Source organism: Syngnathus leptorhynchus, chromosome 7 (assembly GCF_054491065.1).
Source record: "Syngnathus leptorhynchus isolate UIUO chromosome 7, UIUO_Slep, whole genome shotgun sequence".
In the NCBI taxonomy this organism is placed as follows: Eukaryota; Metazoa; Chordata; class Actinopteri; order Syngnathiformes; family Syngnathidae; genus Syngnathus; species Syngnathus leptorhynchus.
This window is the reverse complement of record NC_141201.1, coordinates 5,511,903-5,530,403: the sequence shown is the minus strand read 5'-3', so window position 1 is coordinate 5,530,403 and position 18,501 is coordinate 5,511,903. Positions and strand designations below refer to the sequence as shown.

At 43.1% G+C, this 18,501-nt stretch overlaps 1 protein-coding gene across 2 annotated transcripts in view; it reads right to left on the bottom strand.

Annotated features, from left to right (window-relative positions):
- Positions 1-18,132, bottom strand: part of actn4 (actinin, alpha 4) — a 29,288-nt gene extending 11,156 nt beyond the window's left edge. For both annotated transcript variants that reach the window (XM_085915527.1, XM_085915529.1), the window contains exons 1-3: positions 17,740-18,132; positions 332-446; positions 2-121 (exon numbers count right to left, since the gene is read on the bottom strand). In XM_085915527.1, coding sequence (XP_085771653.1) covers positions 2-121; positions 332-446; positions 17,740-17,865 — 361 coding nt within the window. In that variant the 5' untranslated portion in view covers positions 17,866-18,132. The remainder of the gene's footprint in view (position 1; positions 122-331; positions 447-17,739) is intronic.
- Positions 18,133-18,501: the final 369 nt, after the last annotated feature.

The following is an 18,501-nucleotide window of genomic DNA, read 5'->3' as shown; positions in this document are numbered from 1 at the left end:
CCCTCTGCGCCAATGGAGACCAGTTTGACTCCCTTGCTGGCGATGAAGTCCAGAGCTTTGTTGACATTGTTGATCTTGTGAACCCTCATTTTGCCTCGCTCGGGCTTGGGTAACCGCTCACCTAAAGCACATGTCAGTCAAATATGGATATAAATATGCAAATACACTGTACATATGTAATACATCGACTGGATGAAAGTCTTTTTATTTTTTGGGGTGCTAGTGTTTGGATTCCAAATGAGTGTGGAGCCAATATTATTTATTTATTTCGAAAGCGGAATCCAGTCTTGTAGCCCAAATTTGAATGGAATGGCATCAAATTAGGCGTTACCCGAGATGACCTCCAGTAGCAGCATGAGTTTGAGTCCATCCCTGAAGTCCTCCTCGATGTTTTCGATCTGTGTGCCGGCCTTGCGGAGGTGGGAATTGCACCACGCCGTGAACGTCTAGATGAGGACACACAACAACGTACACACTTCATGAATGACCGGTTTGCAGCTGTCCACTAGCGCAAAGGACCAATAACAACCCTCAGAAGCAGGTGTCTTAGATGGATGGAAAATCGGGACATGACCTCGGGAAAGTCGGGGGGGAAAAAATGTGCTCTGGACATTACTTTGATCCAACTTGAAATTATTTGCAGATGTGCATCTCAACAGGAAAACACTCAAGGATTTATTAGTGATATTTCAAAGGATGGTGGCCATTTTGGTTGGAAGCAACCATTTGGGGGGAATTAAATGTATATTGAACAACAAAAGCCCAAAAGTGGGGCAGACATGTCTAATTTATCCATTTTGTTTGCAATTCTAAAACAAAAATATCACTTAATTTGAAAACTAATTGAACAGACATTCTAGTTTGTTTGTCTCGCTGCAAATATTGAGAGAATTTGCCTTTGTGCATGTGTTTATTTGTACTTCATTGATGCTTTGATGTAGGAGAAAACAAACAACAGGGGGGCTTAAAAAGCTTTTGAGTAGACAGGAAGTCAGCTCAGGAACCGCTCTGTTGTGACAGGAAGTGGATGTTGGAAGCCATAAAATGGTGGCTGTCAAACACGTATTGTTTAGCTTCACACAAACATTTGTTTGGGACATTTTCATCTTGAAAACGAGTAACGTTATGTTTTTATCATTACTTTCTCGCCGCAACTTGCAGAAATAATCACAATTCATCTTGCTTTAGATTCTTATTGCAACCCTAACTTGAAAGGCAATTCCAGTGTGGAAACGCTGTTTCAAACCCAAATCCAGCCTTGAAGCCCTAATCTTGAAACCCTCTCATCTTGGAATCAAGCTGAGATGTTTTTGTCATCATTATCCACCTCAAGGTTGCTTGTGAAAATTATCTTCAATCCAGCCTGCTTTTGGAGCACATTCCCACACTCATGTCACATTAATCCCGACAGGAACTCTGACTAAACATCTGTGATACTTGTAATGAATTCCATAACACAACGCAGCGACAAATCATAAACAGACGTGTGGGGAAAAAAAGATCATGGCCTTGCTCTGGAATTCGACATTTTTTGCTTCTGGACTGCAGGCATTCCGTGGAAAAATGTGCTTTTGTCATTATTTATTTATTTATTTATTTATTTATCTACATTTAAATACACTATACAGTATAGACTATTTCAAAACCCTATTTCAGGAGGGGTGGGGGACATAAGACCAAAAACCTCTGAATCAAATGTGTGAGAAAAATGCCATTTTAAATATAAACAAAATAACACGTGCTCTTAAAATATTTCCTTTTTCAAATCATAGGTAAAATATACAGCCTTCAACAACAAAAGAGTTTAAACAACTCCCCTGCCCTCAAAGAGAAAAAAAAAACCCTAACTCAAAAACCAACCCAAAAACACGTGCCTTGAAAGACTTATCTTTAAAATGTGACATTTTGGCCCTTAATCGTGTGTCCAATTACCCCCACTTTACTGCTGAGTTACAAAACATTATAATTGTGTGCTTCTGGTGGTCCCGCCCCCCCCAGTTCAGCATCACACCGCAGTGGACGGCACAAAGCGTGCATTGAGGCAGGCGGATAATGGCACCCTTCAGCTCCCCGCCCAATAAACGAGTGGGTGGGTGGTGCTGGAGAATTGGGGATACATTTCACCTAAACAAACAGACAAATTGGGGGATAGGAGCGGGACAACAATGTCCCCCTTTTGGTGCATGCATGCCTCAATGCAGCAGGAAGTGAGTGGTGCAGCAAAGACAGGAAGTTGCCGCTTAGACAAGAATTTGAGCGTCGCTATTGAGATGCTTGTCAACACACAAAGTACTACACACTAAAAGACAAAAGTGTATGATTTAAACTTGTGGTTGACTGAGTAGGAAGAAAAAACATGAATCGAGATTAGATAAATAATCACATTGGATTCTAAGAGAACACATTTGTATAAATTACATACAGCAAAAGCCTTGGGGAAGCTATTTTCATAAATGGGAATGGGCATGTGGAGTTTTCAATAGCCCATCAAGATAGCCATTCATCCATTTTCTAATCAAACATTAATTTTAAAAATTATGTTTGGTTTAAACAGTTTTTTTAAGTGTATGTTTTTTAACTTACATTCTTTCAAAAATAATACCCCGATGCTCATTTATCTACTCATGTTGCAAACTGGTGATGTGTTACGATACCAACCGCTGGCAAGTTAGCATTTGATCCAATTTCATTATTGTACCTGCCAACAGGGTAAAATGTATCAATCTGATTTTAGTAGTTCTACTAGAAAGCAAGAAGTGTGCTTGCATTCTGGAACGATAAGGCGTGGCACCACTTGTGTACGGTGATTAATTTGCTTGAATGTGCAACTCGAGAGCTGTTAAACCTGCCTAGGCGGCCTCACATCATTTTTGGTTTGGTTTTGAAGGATCACCTTCTGTTTTTTCTGATCATACAAAAACAGTGCGTGAAAGAATCTTGTTGCTATGGCAACTTGCGGCTAAGAAAGAATGACGTGTTGTGCTTACGACCAGAAAATGACTGCTCATTGCGGATGGCTAAAGCATTATTAGCATGACCCGCATCAACATGTCAAGATAATGTAAATGGCTGCCATTTAACCGAGAGTAGCTGCATGGCTAGCACGGACCTAACATCCATCGTCGGAATTTCGCTCATCTACTGGGCGTCGTTTTATCCAGAAGGCGTCTGCTTAGGTCTGGAAGTGTTTAAGTTGTCCAACATGTCTTCTCCTATGTAGATTTAACCACCCTGTCCTGCATGCTTCACTGGTGAAGGGTGGAGGGCTCTGGCAATTGAAGCCGTCTGCTGAAGACCGCAAACATCTTTCAACTGAACCTTTTTTTCCCGAGCGGGCCCACAAGTTGAAGGTAAAAGCTTAAGTAGGTTATTTATCATTTACGAGAGGATACTAAAACAAATGGAATACAATACAGCTAGATAATGTTACAACCGGTCACCGGTGCATCCCGTGTAAACAAAATCTGGCATGGACGTTCATAATATGACTAGGAGCCATGCTACGAAACACAAAAAGGTAGCCATTTTGGTTTCAAGGTGTTGTCGTTGGATGATTTGGGCCATTTTCAGGGGTCTTAGCTAAACGAATAACGTTCTTGCGATCTCCACCAAAATAGAACTGGGTAGAGTATTTCACTTGATATTTACGTTTTAGCATTCACAAATTCAGACAAAAATAACCAATCTGACCAGTGAGGTCAATGTTTAAAATGGCTCTGACAGTTTTTCTCATGATGTTAGTCCACCATAATCACAAGGGCCTTGTAGAACAGGCGATGACACGCCTCTCATGAAATTACATCAGCGCGATGTCTAGTGTTGAGTCGTGTCACACCCTGACAACCTGTCACTGCAGCGTGTACTCTCGCATACACGTTATAGAAAGGCTTTAAGGGCCTTGGACAGGCAGAGACGTGCCGACACCCCGAACGAGGCTACAGAGGTGGAGAGAAGCCAAGATGACAAACACGAGCTATGAACAGCTTGTTAAACACAGACAGATACACCGTGATTGTCAATTATTTGAGATACCAGAAAGAGGAACTGGCGATCAAAAACAGAAGTTGGAACACGACAACAGGTCTAATAAAAGGCTCTTTGAAGCAAAGTGCCATGAGGCTTGTAAAAATTGAGACTGTACAGGACCAGAAAGGACCCTGGAGGATTAATATGGCCAACTGGGTCAGACTGGCTCTGTGAATGAAGTCCAGTAATTGACTGGTCTGGTCTGACACAAGTACTCCAACACCCTTTTTCTGACAAGGAGGCCAATTAAAGAACAACTTTGTACTGTCTCGGTTCAACATTACAGGACACAGTCGTTGCATTTCAGTCATTTCTAAACATTAAACCTACTTCACCGCCATGCTTTAAATTTTCACAATTTATTATTGAACAAAATCTGATCTTACTCTTGAAAAGACTAGAAGTTGCCCAAATGACCCAAATATGGTTGCTGAGTCAACCAAAATGTGTCTAATGGTTGGAATTTGGTGGCCATTAAGAAAACCTTTATGACAGGAGGCCACTTAAAACCAAAATGGCCGCCTTTGTGAGCATTCACTGTTATGGCTTCTGGTGACTTTATCTACCCATAATAGACTTACCTACCTTTCAAAATTCATATTCCTAGGTGAAACTGGATTAAAGAATTAACCCCACCCAAAAAAATCTAATCCAGTTGAAAAAAATAGCGGTGTGTTTTATGACAAGTCAGCAAAGGCCCAAGAACAAAATGGCCTCAATTGACATTCCTTGGTGTTCTGCTCATACGGTACTGCTGTAAGTGGATACGCAGCCACAGCTACTGTAGAGCGACAGCAGGAACTGGACACCATCCACACATCGTCACAACTTCACAACCCGCCCTCACCCTCAGGACATAGGGAGAGCCAGGGTGAGGTCTACTAGTTCATTTGACAAGTGAAAGGCTTAAATGAAAGCAGCAGCCCGTGGCTACTAGTCTGAACAGTTTCTTGGAGGTCAGCGCTTGACAGTGAAAACGCCTTAAACACACACAAACGTTAAAACAAACACACACAAGAACAAATGTGCACAAGACAAAACAGAGCTCTGCTGCAGAGGTTTCTCGGGTCTCATTATCCTCTCAAGTCTGGACAGGTTATCATTAACATATGTGCACTAACGCACATAGACAAACATGCGCACACAGACACACAAAGTTTGGTCCACCATCTTGCTTTATGTGCTGACATGTTGTTAGGCAAAAAACAACACACCCAAAACATATGGTTGAGATCTGACCTTGTGGAGTTTGACTTATTAGCATTTCAAGAGTCATCAAACTGAACCGCCATCCTCTGGATGCACGCAATGACGTAAACTCGTTATGGCAATTTAGCATCATACATCTGTCTAATATATGTGGGTTTACTAAATGTGGGAGCAACTGGACTAAATCTAGTAGTTTGTCTTTTAAGAACCAACTGAACCAGAAAATGGCAGCTTTAAACTCAAATGGCAGACTTCCTGCCGCTTTTTCGGCATGGCTTGGAGAGACTTTTTTGTGGGTCTACTCTATTCTATGATTGTCATGCCTGCGAAATTTCATGTTGACAAGTGAAACCTGCTGCCAGCCTGGATTTCAGACCAAAAACATTTGGAGGCACTACAAACTACAATGTTACCATACCATGACTTGCAACCTGACTTATTTTGGCGAATGCCCAACTTCCTGTATCAGAACTTGAGTGTGTCCTTTTGTGAGACTTTGACTAATCAATATTTATTTCCCTAAAAAAAAAAAAAATGACAAGAGCTAAACTAAAGACATTCAGAACACTGCATAGCTATTTGGCAACTTAAGCTGCTTAAGTGACGGTGGCATGCAGGAGTCCCCCACATAGGCACAGTAGCCATCTTAATCCTGTCCGTGCCTGTGCAAGATGATCCTCCTGTCCCAAAAGTCACTACCAACCAACCACTCGTCCAAAACTAGAGGCTGATTTTGCTGCTGTACTGACTGCCATTTTTCCATATAAGTTAAAACTGCAAGACAGGAAATTAGTGTGGAGGGGTAAGAGGGACTTTTCATACTAAAATGTCAAGCTGTGCAGCTATTTGTTCATTTATTTATGTCGCTTCCTGTCTTTGTTGCGAGGTCAGACGCCACCAACCGAAACATTCGCATGTCGAGACCTTTTTGCTCCGTCAACATTTACACTACACTAAACTTTTAAAGTTAAAACTGTTGGCGTGTTTTTTTGCTCGCGGCGTAGCCAAGACATGTCGACATACTGCTGCAATACTCATTGCACCACCAAACGTTTGTTCAGGTTGCGACGTTGCACAACTATATTTTGAAACCATAAACGCTCCACACTCTTGTTGAAATGCATCCAGTTGACATTTTCAGGTTATTGTGTGTAAAAGCTTAGAGAGGATGGAAAATAGTAGGATAAATTTCCTACTAGGACAAGCTGGTCTTGGAGAGATGGCTCAAAAAAAAAAAACAATAAAATTGTTGTTTTGAACAAAAAATGGCTGACTTTGCATTTTTTGCCAACATGGCTTGTTGAGATATGTTTGTGGGTTTACTCATAAAAGACAGCTGCCAATTTCCAAATGTAGGTTGGTATCCTTGCAGTTGAGTAGATGAAACACATTCCAGGCCACTTTGGGGAAGTACTGTAAATTGAGTATTATAACGTAATAAATTACGCATCGCCGTTTAGCAAATACGCAACACATCAGCGCAATTTGATTGGATACTCAAATGATGATTCATAGCTCGACTGACATTTGTAATAACATTTTTGTCTGAAAGGCTAACAGGAAGGAAGTAACCTCACTGTTCAGCTGCTTTTTTATTTTGGCTTATGAAGTGTTGGCGTGCATAACAGGATGAAATCACAGAAGAATAATCAGTAAGCAGTCCACTTTGTCTGTTTCTCTCATATCACACCATCGCTTGGGTTTCTCTCCCCTCTGGCCAATCAGGAGCCAAGCTAATCCACACTTCCTGTCTTGAGCCGCGCTACAGGAAGCCGAACGTGGGTGGAGGGGAGGACGTCCACATTCATTGTCCAGGAATGTGCGGCAAAGGCATTCAGCGGAACGGGAAGTTAAATATTAACCCACCCCGAGCGCGTCCGGTGAACCACCTGAGGACTAAAGGCCATCCGATCGTTTTCGTCGGGACTTGAATGGAAAGACCGAGTTCGTTTTAGCAGCGGTTGCCAGTTGCCAACAGCTTCAGACTTGTTAGCTCATGATGATGTCAGTTATTTCCTGTCGGGCGGATGGTGCTATTTGTTCAGAAGATTACAGCAGCAAAATCACAGCGACAGAATTTGAATGAAAAATGTCGGGAGGTGGGCCGGCCAGGCCGGTAGGAGGCACTTTTGAGTTATTTCAATGAGGAACTGTTGTCAGAAACACAAGTTTAGTCAAGCTCTACCTAGTTACTGACTGACTCGCAAGTAAATCATTTCATAACGCAGATGGACCATGAGAAAGTGAAGTCAAAGCTTCCCGAATGGTCAGAGAATTTTTGTTCAACTAAAACAACTCCTTTTTCTTTGACTTCCCTGTCAATTTAGCTATTTAAAGAAATATGTGACTTTAAAGTGTTGTTTTATTGCTGAAAATGCAACGAAATGGCTGAAACGCCTTTGCCATTTGTATTTTATAGCCATCATTACTATTAAACACCCACTTGTAAAAGTGAGTGTGTTCCTGTCAGGAGTACTACTTTCCCACAGTTGCAATCGGGGAGCTCGGCCGGCCTGCTGGGAGCTGCCAGCGCAAAGCGTCAGCTGTTTATTTTGGCCTTTTTATTCTAAAAATGACGATGGAATGTTTTCAGTGAGCATGGTGTTGATTAGCTCACGCGAAAATGGCCACACTGAGACTGAGCAGCAGTGTATGAAGAAAAAAAAAAAAAAAAAACAACGGGGAAATCCTCATGGGGAAGTTAGGCTGGGAAATATTAGAAATATTCAAAATTGGAAACTTTCCATGGGAGCACAACAGGAATTAACAAGAAATTTAGGCTAATTTAAAGGAAACGTATCATATGAAGTCATTCATGGAAAATATTGTCGATGCAATAGGTGTATTTCGAAGCTACTCCCCCCAGTGACCTTAAAGTTACAAATTCAGCAATTTTTTTTTAACACTGTAAAAAAAGTTAGCAATGTGAGCGACTGAATTAAAAACCGCTAGCAGTGATCGAGTTAAACCAAATTCCTGGTTTGTTCCCATGCAAAGATTCCAACTTGAACAATTTCCTTAATTTTGCAACAGAAATGCAAGCCAACCAAGCAGATCAAGTTGACATGTGAAACCAGTTTGTGGAAGTTGTTGTTCCGAAAAAGAGAAGTAATCATGCGGCGTATCAAAGGATGTTTTTCAAACTTTGCCGTCACAGCACACTGCTTGTGGCTCATTTTATTGACACGGGAGTGGCCCTTTTCCTCCTTAATTCCACAAACATGAGCTACATTTGTTGCAATTGCAAACGTCAACAAATCGAGGCAAGGCGGCTTTGTTTGGGACTTTTGGAAACGGTCCATGTTCCGAATCCATCGTCACAGCTAATGCTAATTAGCATTTATGTTGCGGCGTTATAAGCCTTGAAGCAACAGACTGAACAACACAAACGGTGCAGCAACACAAAAACACTCTCAAACGTGCGCGCGCGCACACACACACACACACACACACACACACACACACACACACACACACACACACACACACACACACACACACACACACACACACACACACACACACACACACACACACACACACACACACACACACACACACACACACACACACACACACACACACACACACACACACACACACACACACACACACACACACACACACACACACACACACACACACACACACACACACAATACATCTTGAGCCTTAACTCTTCCCCCAAAAAAAAAGTTCTCTAAAACTTTGATCTGTACAATTACATAAATAAACATAATGGCGACAGATGAATTATTTCCATTATTAGTATCGTGGGGGGGGGGGCGGGTTTCACATTCACAGTGCCGACACACAAGAGTGTGCATGACTGACGGCCCGAGTATGCACTTGAAGTATGAGAAGGACACTTTAAAGATGTGTCACGGCTAAAATGCGCCGCCCAATGCCAGTGAGAGCGCCAAATAGAGGCTAAAACACATAAAAGCACAGCAAGGGTGTGAAAATGCAGCTTGGCGGGAGTTTCAGGCCGACCCGGTCTCTTCCTGTCCCGCCTCCTTTTCCTTGTCTCCACCCGCCTGACCAGCTTTTACCTTATAAGGCAACACACCCAAGCGCCTGTCACAGTGACGACAGTGATGTAACCGGGCAGTAACCTCCCGCCGACACGCCTCGATCAAGGTGACAACCCCCCCGCCTCCCTCGATTGTCCAGCTTTGTGGTGTGTAACACTACATGGCAAGCACACATTGACTCTCTGACACACACGCATGATATTGAACAGACAGGAAGTGACAAAGCAAGTTAAATCTAAACCAAGACTTCCTGGGAGTGTCCTTAAATGGCCCACTGTTCGGTCGTTTTACAAAAAGAGAGCATGAGTCAAAGCAAATGAGCGGCGTTCTGCTGACGTTACATCTGAGTGACTGAGAAAATATGTCAAGAATGCAGTCAGGAAGAACAGAAGGAAGGGAGTCCTTGTAAAAAGTCCAGCAATGGTTCGGAGTTTCCGCTTGTTGATGACCCATACAAAAAAAAAAGACACACACACACTAAGTCCAGCTCGGTCACACATTCCAGAGAACACACACGTCCCTCTTTATGGCTTCATCATTCTCTGGTCTAATGCCTGAGCGACGTGAAAAAAAAAAAAAAAAAGGTGGATGCCAATGTTAATCACCAAACAAAAAAAATGAATATTGAGCGCTGACTGCGCAGAGTAGATCAAGATTTATTATTTTTTTTTTTAATACTTGAAAAAAACTGAAAAGCATAGCATTTCAATAAACGCTGAAAGTAGTAACTTCTTTGCAGTGTCTGGCTTCCACATACAGATGTTTCATGCAAGGGGGAAAATATGACAATGCCCATGTTTGGAAGTTGATATCAATCATGATTGTGGTGATTTAAGGTCTGACTGACTGCAAGCAGGAGAAGATTTTTGGGAGTGGCTTCGTGTCAGTTTACTGCAGAAGTGCAAGAAAGGAAGGAAGTCGCTGTGGTTTTTGTGGTTTTCTGCTTATTGCCCTCTCAAACATGAAGTCACCACACGTGTCAAGAGTGAGACGAAGCAATCGCCGACCAACAAGACGGAAAGAACAATACCTGAACACCTTCAAAAGTGTCCCAAGCAGAAAGTTCCTTGTTTGGTCTTGATGCGGGTCGGCAAAGCCGTCCGACGTGGGCCGCGAGCCGCCCATCCCGTCTGATCCAATCAAAACTGGCCCGTGGGGCGGATTATTCAGTCGACAAAGACTCCTGTGTTAGCCCCCGTCTGACTCTCTTCGTTGTCATTTTTAGCTTTAGCGCTACTCTGGGCTACGTTTGCGTTACTGGAGGCCACTCGGTTATCGTGAAGCCGCTTTTTCTCACTTTGATAGTCTATTTTGGTCTCCTCGCATCAATACAAGTGCTAAAAATGTGTTACGTTTATTTTTAAGAAGATGTAGTCGCCTGCTAACGCCTCCCCATTACTACGCTGCGTTTTTTTTCCCCCAGAGGGCTGGTTAACAAACAGTCCACGACCTGGTCATTGTGTGGAGCTGCAACTAAAAATAAGATGCCGTATTATCAGGTTGCTTAGCAACAGCAACCCAAGCAGTTGAGAGCTGAAGCGCACAATTGATGCCGCAATAGAATGCATTAAGGATAACAACATTGGTGTTGTAAAAAATTAGGCTTTGTTTTCAATTATGATTCAATGTTTGCATTTCCCCGCCGTTGCCTTTTACGCAGATCGGCGTCAGCTATCATGGGTAGTGTGAAAAGGGATCATGATTCTCAGTGCTTGTTGATTTCTATCGAGTTGCAAAAAACATTCCTGTGGTCTTTCCGTCTATGGCTGCTATCAAGAATGGTGGAGTCCCAAATTTTTGTAGCTTTAGGCTCATCTAACTGATGTCATTTGTTTGCGTACTTTAGAAAATGGTGGCGGTAGGGCGTGATGAAAAAGAAAAAAAAAAAAAAAAAGCAGATATTTGCACACATGTTGGATATTACAGGGAAGCAAGAACTGGACATGTCAAAAGATTTGTCGAAAGCCCGTCACACACGCGCAAAAAAAAAAAAAAACCTGCAACTACAGCAGATAATGAAAATGCAAAGCCAGCACTGCCGACAACTGATGAGAGTCTGTCAACAATCCCATCCAACTCAGACAAATGGAAGAAAATAACCCAGGCTGTGGGAGGTTTTTCACCATATTCTGCAGGGGACAACGCCAAGGCTAAGGACATCTGAGTGGCGATAGAAGAGCTTGTCACAAAAAAAAAAAAAAAAAGCGATAAAACTTGCTCTTTTATGCCATGGTCACATTTGAAATGGGAAGTTTGTACGTGACTGTTGGTATTGATCAATGGTGGGCTACCGTGATAAAAATGCGTTGTTAGTCACATTATCTTCCTATTCTTTCAGTACACGGTTTCACACAGAACAATCAAAAAAAGAATGACAGCTTTTCTAGATGGTGTGAAAGGGGCTCGAGATGTGAGTGAGGAAGCTGTTGCTGGCATCTGTTTCATGTGAGCATTTCTCAGCTGCCGACTGCGCTTTTTACCGTATTCGTGTTTAAAACGGTCACTGGGAGATTCTCTTTTAATTTTGACGTGTGGTGGGAATTTTAAAAGAAAAAGCCAGACCACTACATAAATTTTGACACTCTTATGTTACAAAGTTTTCTGCGGGACTTTTTTTTTTCTCTCGAAAATTCTGGGATTGAACGCTGGATTTTACATGGAATGATCCAGACATCCACTGACTCACCTTCTCCACTCAGACTAAGAGGGGGTGTAAAATTGGACTCATTTTAAAAAGGGATTGTGTGGTGGAAGCTGCCATGATGGAGGGGCCCGGGGGTGGGGGGGTCGCGTGCGTGAATCTGGGACACGAGGATCACTGCATTAAAACAACAGACGGGTTTAGGCTTGACCCATACTAGTTATGTTGTTTTCCACCAGCAGACATCTTGTGGTTTCTCTTGGCTGTCGACTACATGCTTGAAAAAGATCATGTTTGGACATTTGGGCCTTTTGAGGAGTGGAACTATTTAAACTTAACCCTACAATAATATCTGCGAAGACATGGGAATAAAAAAAAAACCAATGTCATAGTTAAGATTCCAAAAGTAATTACTTTCAGCTAATTAAATAAATCGAGTCTCCAGTAATTACGATTCAGGATCGACTCGACACTTCCTAAACGAGTGGAGAATCCTCCGGGCCAACAGCAATCATCCGGGTCAGAGTATTTTGTGGTTCATTCAAGCTGTAGCAAGCAGGGAGCGGATTTTTCCCAAAACCCTGATTAACTGTAGCGGAAATTGGGATGACTGAACGCAGTGTGACAAACGCACGTTGGACACAAACGCACAAGTCGATCCTCAGTCACATCAGGATATAATCCGGTCATCTGATCTGGGATATAATCTCTGTGAGGAAGGTGGGGGTTTTGCGGGCTGGACAGATGCCGCGTGAAGCATGTGGAGAGCATCGTGGCGGAGCTCTGAAACGGCCTTTCCAAAAATATAACGCGAGAGAGAGAGAGAGAGAGAGAGAGAGAGAGGCATCCGTACCAACTCGATGATGCTGAGAGATAGAAAGACAGAAAGAAAAGGCTTGGCTGTATGCTTTTCCCAGACATGTTAGGTTTGCTCCAAACTTGAAATTGACATCACTTAATAAGAATACTTTGACCACGTATGCCAACCACTTCTGAAAAGTAACAAACCCCCAACTCTCTGTATGTCTATTGGAAGAGGGGGGGAAAAAAACAGGCCACGCCGCCCCCTTCCCAGCAAATAGCCCCCCACCCACCGGCCGAGCAGTCTAGAATGAGCCACCAAAGGAATGTTGCAGCCCCCCCCACACACACACACACACACACACAAAAACCCCTCGGGCCGCCTGAGCTTCATCACGCCGTTCAATGGCTGCACCGAGGTGAAAAGACTGAGAGGGAGGGGTGGGAGTACGGCGGGCGGTTGGGGGGGCCTGCATTCCTCACCGCTCTGTCCTCTGGCTGGCCGTCTGCTGGATGGGGATTGTGGATGGCGGTCAGCTGAAAGGGGGGGGGGGGTGAGGTGGGGAGGGGGTATGGAGGGTTTACCCACAGCTGACCTGAAATCAGCTGGCTGGGTAAAAGAGAGGGTGGCAGATCAGGGATGGCCACACTAACGGGCAAAGAAGGACAAAAATCAGACTGCAATGAAATGTCAGGATTGCAGAGAGGATCCTTGGGGTTTAAAGGCAACCCATTTTGGGTAGCAAGCAAATTAAATACAATCTAAAAGTTAAAAAATAAAATACAAAAGATGCATACAGTCCAGTCAAATGGTATTAGAGCAAAGTGGCGGGAAAAACACTTGCGGCCAATTTGCATCTTCATTGTTGTTTACCTGATGTCAACAAGCGTGACAAGAATACAAGGCCAGAATACAAAGTGGAACAATTGCATTAAACCCACCTTTTGTTTGACGCAGTGTAAACGCACGTAAAACAAGATTACACAGCACCAAAAACAGCCCGATCACCACGAATGACACCCAAGGTCCTGTCAGGTCACAATCACCTGACATCCCGTTTACACAAGGCTGAGATATTTGCCAGGATGCCACCAACACATCTGCTAATTGCTTTGTCGTACAAAGGTCGAAGAGTGCCGGGATGCATAAAGCAACTCAACCTAAATAATACCTAATGAGAGTTTAAATGACTGAACAATGTGAATACCAATCTGTCAGGAATCAAGATTAAAACAAATCCAATTCAATCAGTTTTAACCAGAATGTTTTACTTAGATTTCTCTATAGAGGCATTAGTGAGTTTTCAGACCATAGCTTTTGAACTAACGGACAAGTTAACATCAGAAACACAGTAGGCTAGCAATTTTGCTGGCTTAAACAGCATATTTGAGTAAGCTTGCAGTGTAGAAATCTGGCAACTAAATTCAATGTCATTTACGTCTATTTAACTGCCTTGACAGCCTATATTGTGTGCGCGCTTGGCTGCTAGCCGCTGATGCTACTAGCCGCTAATGCTGGAGTCGCTGCTAAACGCTGTCAACAAGCGGCCGCATGATACAATGTCAGTGTAATTCTTTTTATATTTTTTCATTTTTTTTTTTATCCTTAGTCTTGGCAACAATGACATAGAAAAGAAGAGAACAACATCCTAAAAACAACTTTATAGATTGACTAATGGCTAATTTTTCCCATTGTAAAGTTTGGGAAATTGAGTCAAATGCTAGTCTTAGCCAGTCCTGCCTGCTTTCATGCAACGGCAACAAGAACCCATGCCTATCTTGGCAGCACCACAGGAAAAATATGTCTTAGTACCATCTTGGAAACACTTGGGAGTATAATTCAACATTAAGACGATTAAAATGACGGCGGGTGCCCCACCCTACAATCCCGCCAGACAACCACAGACTGGAACGGCTGTTGTAAAAATGAACGCACAAATGCAAGCACACAACGCAAGTGTGACTATCTGGACCTCACGTCATTCTCTTCATGACTACATTCCAATCTTATCCTTCATCTTGTCTTTTCAGAAAATTCGACAAACACCCGGAAGGGAAGATCAACAACTCCTACTTATCGGAAACCGTGTGCTTTGATTTTAAAGTCATGGTACAGCAGAGGAGGAAAAATAGGTTTTTATCAAATGTTTTGTTCACCATATAAAAAGAAACACATTCAACAATGTTTAAATCAAAACATACAAAACAAAGTGTGTTTGTTTACAGACTGTAGATGGCTAACGGCACAGGTTCTTTTACGACTACATTGTGTGTGGCTACCAAGTTGGGACACCATCATAAAATTTGAATACAGCTTTACTTTCCTAATGCAATTTTTTTTAACTGCTTCTTGGTGTTTGCTCTACCACCCCCGCGCCATTTTCACACCCCCTCGAGTCCTTCTGGAAATATGTGGAGGCTAACTGTCACCAGGAAACTCGGCGTGTTGCAGACGGTGGCGTCAAGGGCGCAGCGAGGCGTGTTCCGACATGCGACGGATAAGATTTGATTTCAATGATGCATCCGGCCCACATGTGGAAACTCAGTAGAGGAAAATCAATTCAACTAACAATAGCGGGCGATTGCACACATTTATGTGGTGTTCGAAATGTGATAATTGCTTGAACAATTAAAAGTCTTCTTTGAAGACAAAATTGTCGGAGGATTTTTATTTGTCAAGATGTGCCTTGCGATTGGCTAAGTCCGGAGCATACCCGCCCAAACTCAAACTTTTGAGAACTCACTGTTGTATGCAAGCTGAAGAGTGTATGGGGATGTTCAGCATTTCATTTCAGGTTTGACGAGAGAGTCAGCAAAAAATATGTGTGCGAGTGTGTACGTTTTCTTTTTTTTTTTTTTTTTTTTCCTGGTGCCCTCGCTTAGCATCCCACCAGTTGTGCTCTTTACAACCCGCTATATAGCGGTTGGGGAATGATTACCAACACAGCCACTATAAACCAATTCTCCAATTCTTTCCCGACAACTTTGTCAAAATAAGGTGTGAACCGCACACCCTTTTTCTTTGCTTGCGCAACGACTGGCACGACAAGCGAGGCCACGCCACAGGAATGTACCCTTGCTCGTCCCGCGCTGCCACCGCCGAGGCCTGCGTCGGGTGGACCGAGGGAAGTGTGTCAGGTGGCCCGTTCTTGTCGTACTTGTCAATCAATCACTTAACTGAGCACTCGTGTTTGCGCAGGGAGTTAATCATTGCTCACTACAGACTTTGGCCCCAGGAAATTTGACACATAAAAGACATGCGGGATGGCCAAAAAAAAAAAAATGTGACTGTTGATTATGTTGTCATGCTACTCGCTGGCACATATGTCAGTCATCTGACCAGTGACTGACACACACAAACACACAACCATTCCACACCGTTAAGCAATAGTTCCTCATTATTCTCTCAACACACTCCCCGCTGAGTCCTGGAAACTGTCGCACTCACTCTTTTCCATTCATTACATGCACTGCCAAGCCAACATGCTACTTTTGATATTTTCAAAGTTTTGAGGACTTCCTACGAAGTTTCACACTGTGCTATTATCTAATGAAACAACAGCAATGAAAGACAAGCCAGAAGAGCAAAAGTGTGAATTAAAACGTACAATGACCGGCACAAACGTTATTTAAAACGAAATATTCAACTGTAAACTAGACTGGTTATGAGTCAGCTGAATTTTCCCTGAATATTTTTCACATGATGCAATTTACAGAGTTGTTTAAGATAGATGACATTGTTTCAGAGCAATTTAGATATTAGATGAATTCATTTGAATGATTTTTCAGTAGAGTTTGTTGCAAGGTAGGCCGATTAACCATTCCAAATTGTCTGTCGATGTGATTGTGTGAATGTTTGTTCGTCTAAATGTGCTCTGCATTTGACTGGCGATGAGTTCAGGGTGTATCCTGCCTACCGCCCAAAGACTGCTGGGCAAGGCTCCAGCACGCCCGCGACCCTCCTAATGAGGAGAAGTGTTTTGGAAGATGAATGAAAAATCCTATGACGTTCACCACTGTGATTACCGAAGCTCAGAATTCCTCCACGCTATGAACGTCACACCATGCAGTTGTCAAAATCTGGTAAAGGTCTAGGTTCACAAAAGTTTTAAAACTCCTTTTTGGGAAAAAGGTGCGATCTACAGTTACAAAATGTTATAATTTTACAAAAGTATTTTATTTTAGTTAATTGTGTAATTTACTACGAGAGCTGGCGGTATTCTCACTCCTATAATTATTGCGTTGCGTTCAGTGACATCCAGAACGTGGGGAAAAAAAACTTTATGCTGCAGTTAAAATTTGCCGTGATTTATTTTAAAAAATGAAAGGCAGTATCTCAACAATTACGTGAGTGGGAAAGAGTGGACTGATTCATCTATTTACACACCAAAAATCACATTAGTTAGCGTATACTGTATGACATTTTACCAGTGTGACTACAGAACACCTCAAAACTCCCACACACGATCAAAGGCGTTCGCAGTTATCAGACAAAATCTGGTCAAATTTGACTACGAAAACTTTCTCTTAACTATTGAACAAAATCCTCCCCTAGCTGTCATCGGGATTGCCACCCGAACCAAGTGAGTCGACAAAAAACGGACCAAAAGCGCTGAGGAAGCGTTGCCAGAAAAACCCGAACGAGTTTCGGCGATCGGAGTGTTCAACTAAAGGCGCACACGGATCAAGTTTGACTTTTTCCGGACAATGTGGCGCCTTGTTTCCGTTCGGGTGGGCGACTTCAGGGGGTGTAAAATGCATGAAATAAAGTGGCAGTAGCACGACGAGAAACAAGAGCAAATGAAATTTTAATCAAATGGCCCGGGAGGCACTTGAGGGGGGGGGGGGGGGGGGGGGGGGGTGAAACAGACCGAACCCCGGGAGCCATAATGGAGAAAGTGGGCCAACCGAGGCCTGCATTCGCTCCCTGACCTCCAGTCCCTCCCCTGCCATTTTCGTCCTCATTCCCAGCCTCCAGCTTCACTCCCTCCCGCCACAACCCCTACCACGAGCTTGACTTCTCCTTACCTTCCTCTGCTGTTTCTCCCATGCCGGGTCCAGGAGCAAGTCCCGGTCCCAGTCGTTTTCCTGCTCCATGTATGTCTGCGGCCCGCCCGTTGAATATTGGTTATTAGCGGCGTGATAATCGACCATGTCGGTGAGACAAAAAAAAATAGTCAAACGGCCAGGGGAAAAAATACCCAAACGAACCAAACGCAAACCAAAGGCCGGGTTAGGGACGGAAGCACGACGCAGGAAGGAGTCCTTCTCTCGCCGCTCTCGGCCGTCACCGTGCAGGGGTCTCTTTTTTTTTCCTCTCTCTCTTTTTTTTTTTTAAGCTGGAGTATCCGGTGTTCGCAGGCGGGGAGGGTGCACGCAGGGAGAAGAAAAGCTTTCCCTGAGCGTGGTGTGAGGCTGCTGGGCGGAACCCGGCCGCTCCTACCAGCAAGACACTTCCGACGTCCACCTTCACAGTAAAGCTACCTGCCTACAATACATGCACAGTAACTTACTTAACAAACACATTGATGCAGCGTATTTTATTTTATTATATATGTTTTCAATTGGTGTTTTTTGTTATTGAAATGTGAATGTTTATCTCTAATGAGAAAATGTGTACACGAAAGGATTTTTTTTTTATCTTTGAAAATGAAATGACTTGATTAAGGTTAAATCAGGCAAATCAAATAATAGTCATATTTAAAAAAAGAAACATGGCGGGAGTTAATTATTGATTAAAACTAAAAAAATGTGTCTTTTATTTTGAAGAAGGCGAGTGCGTGCGTGCGC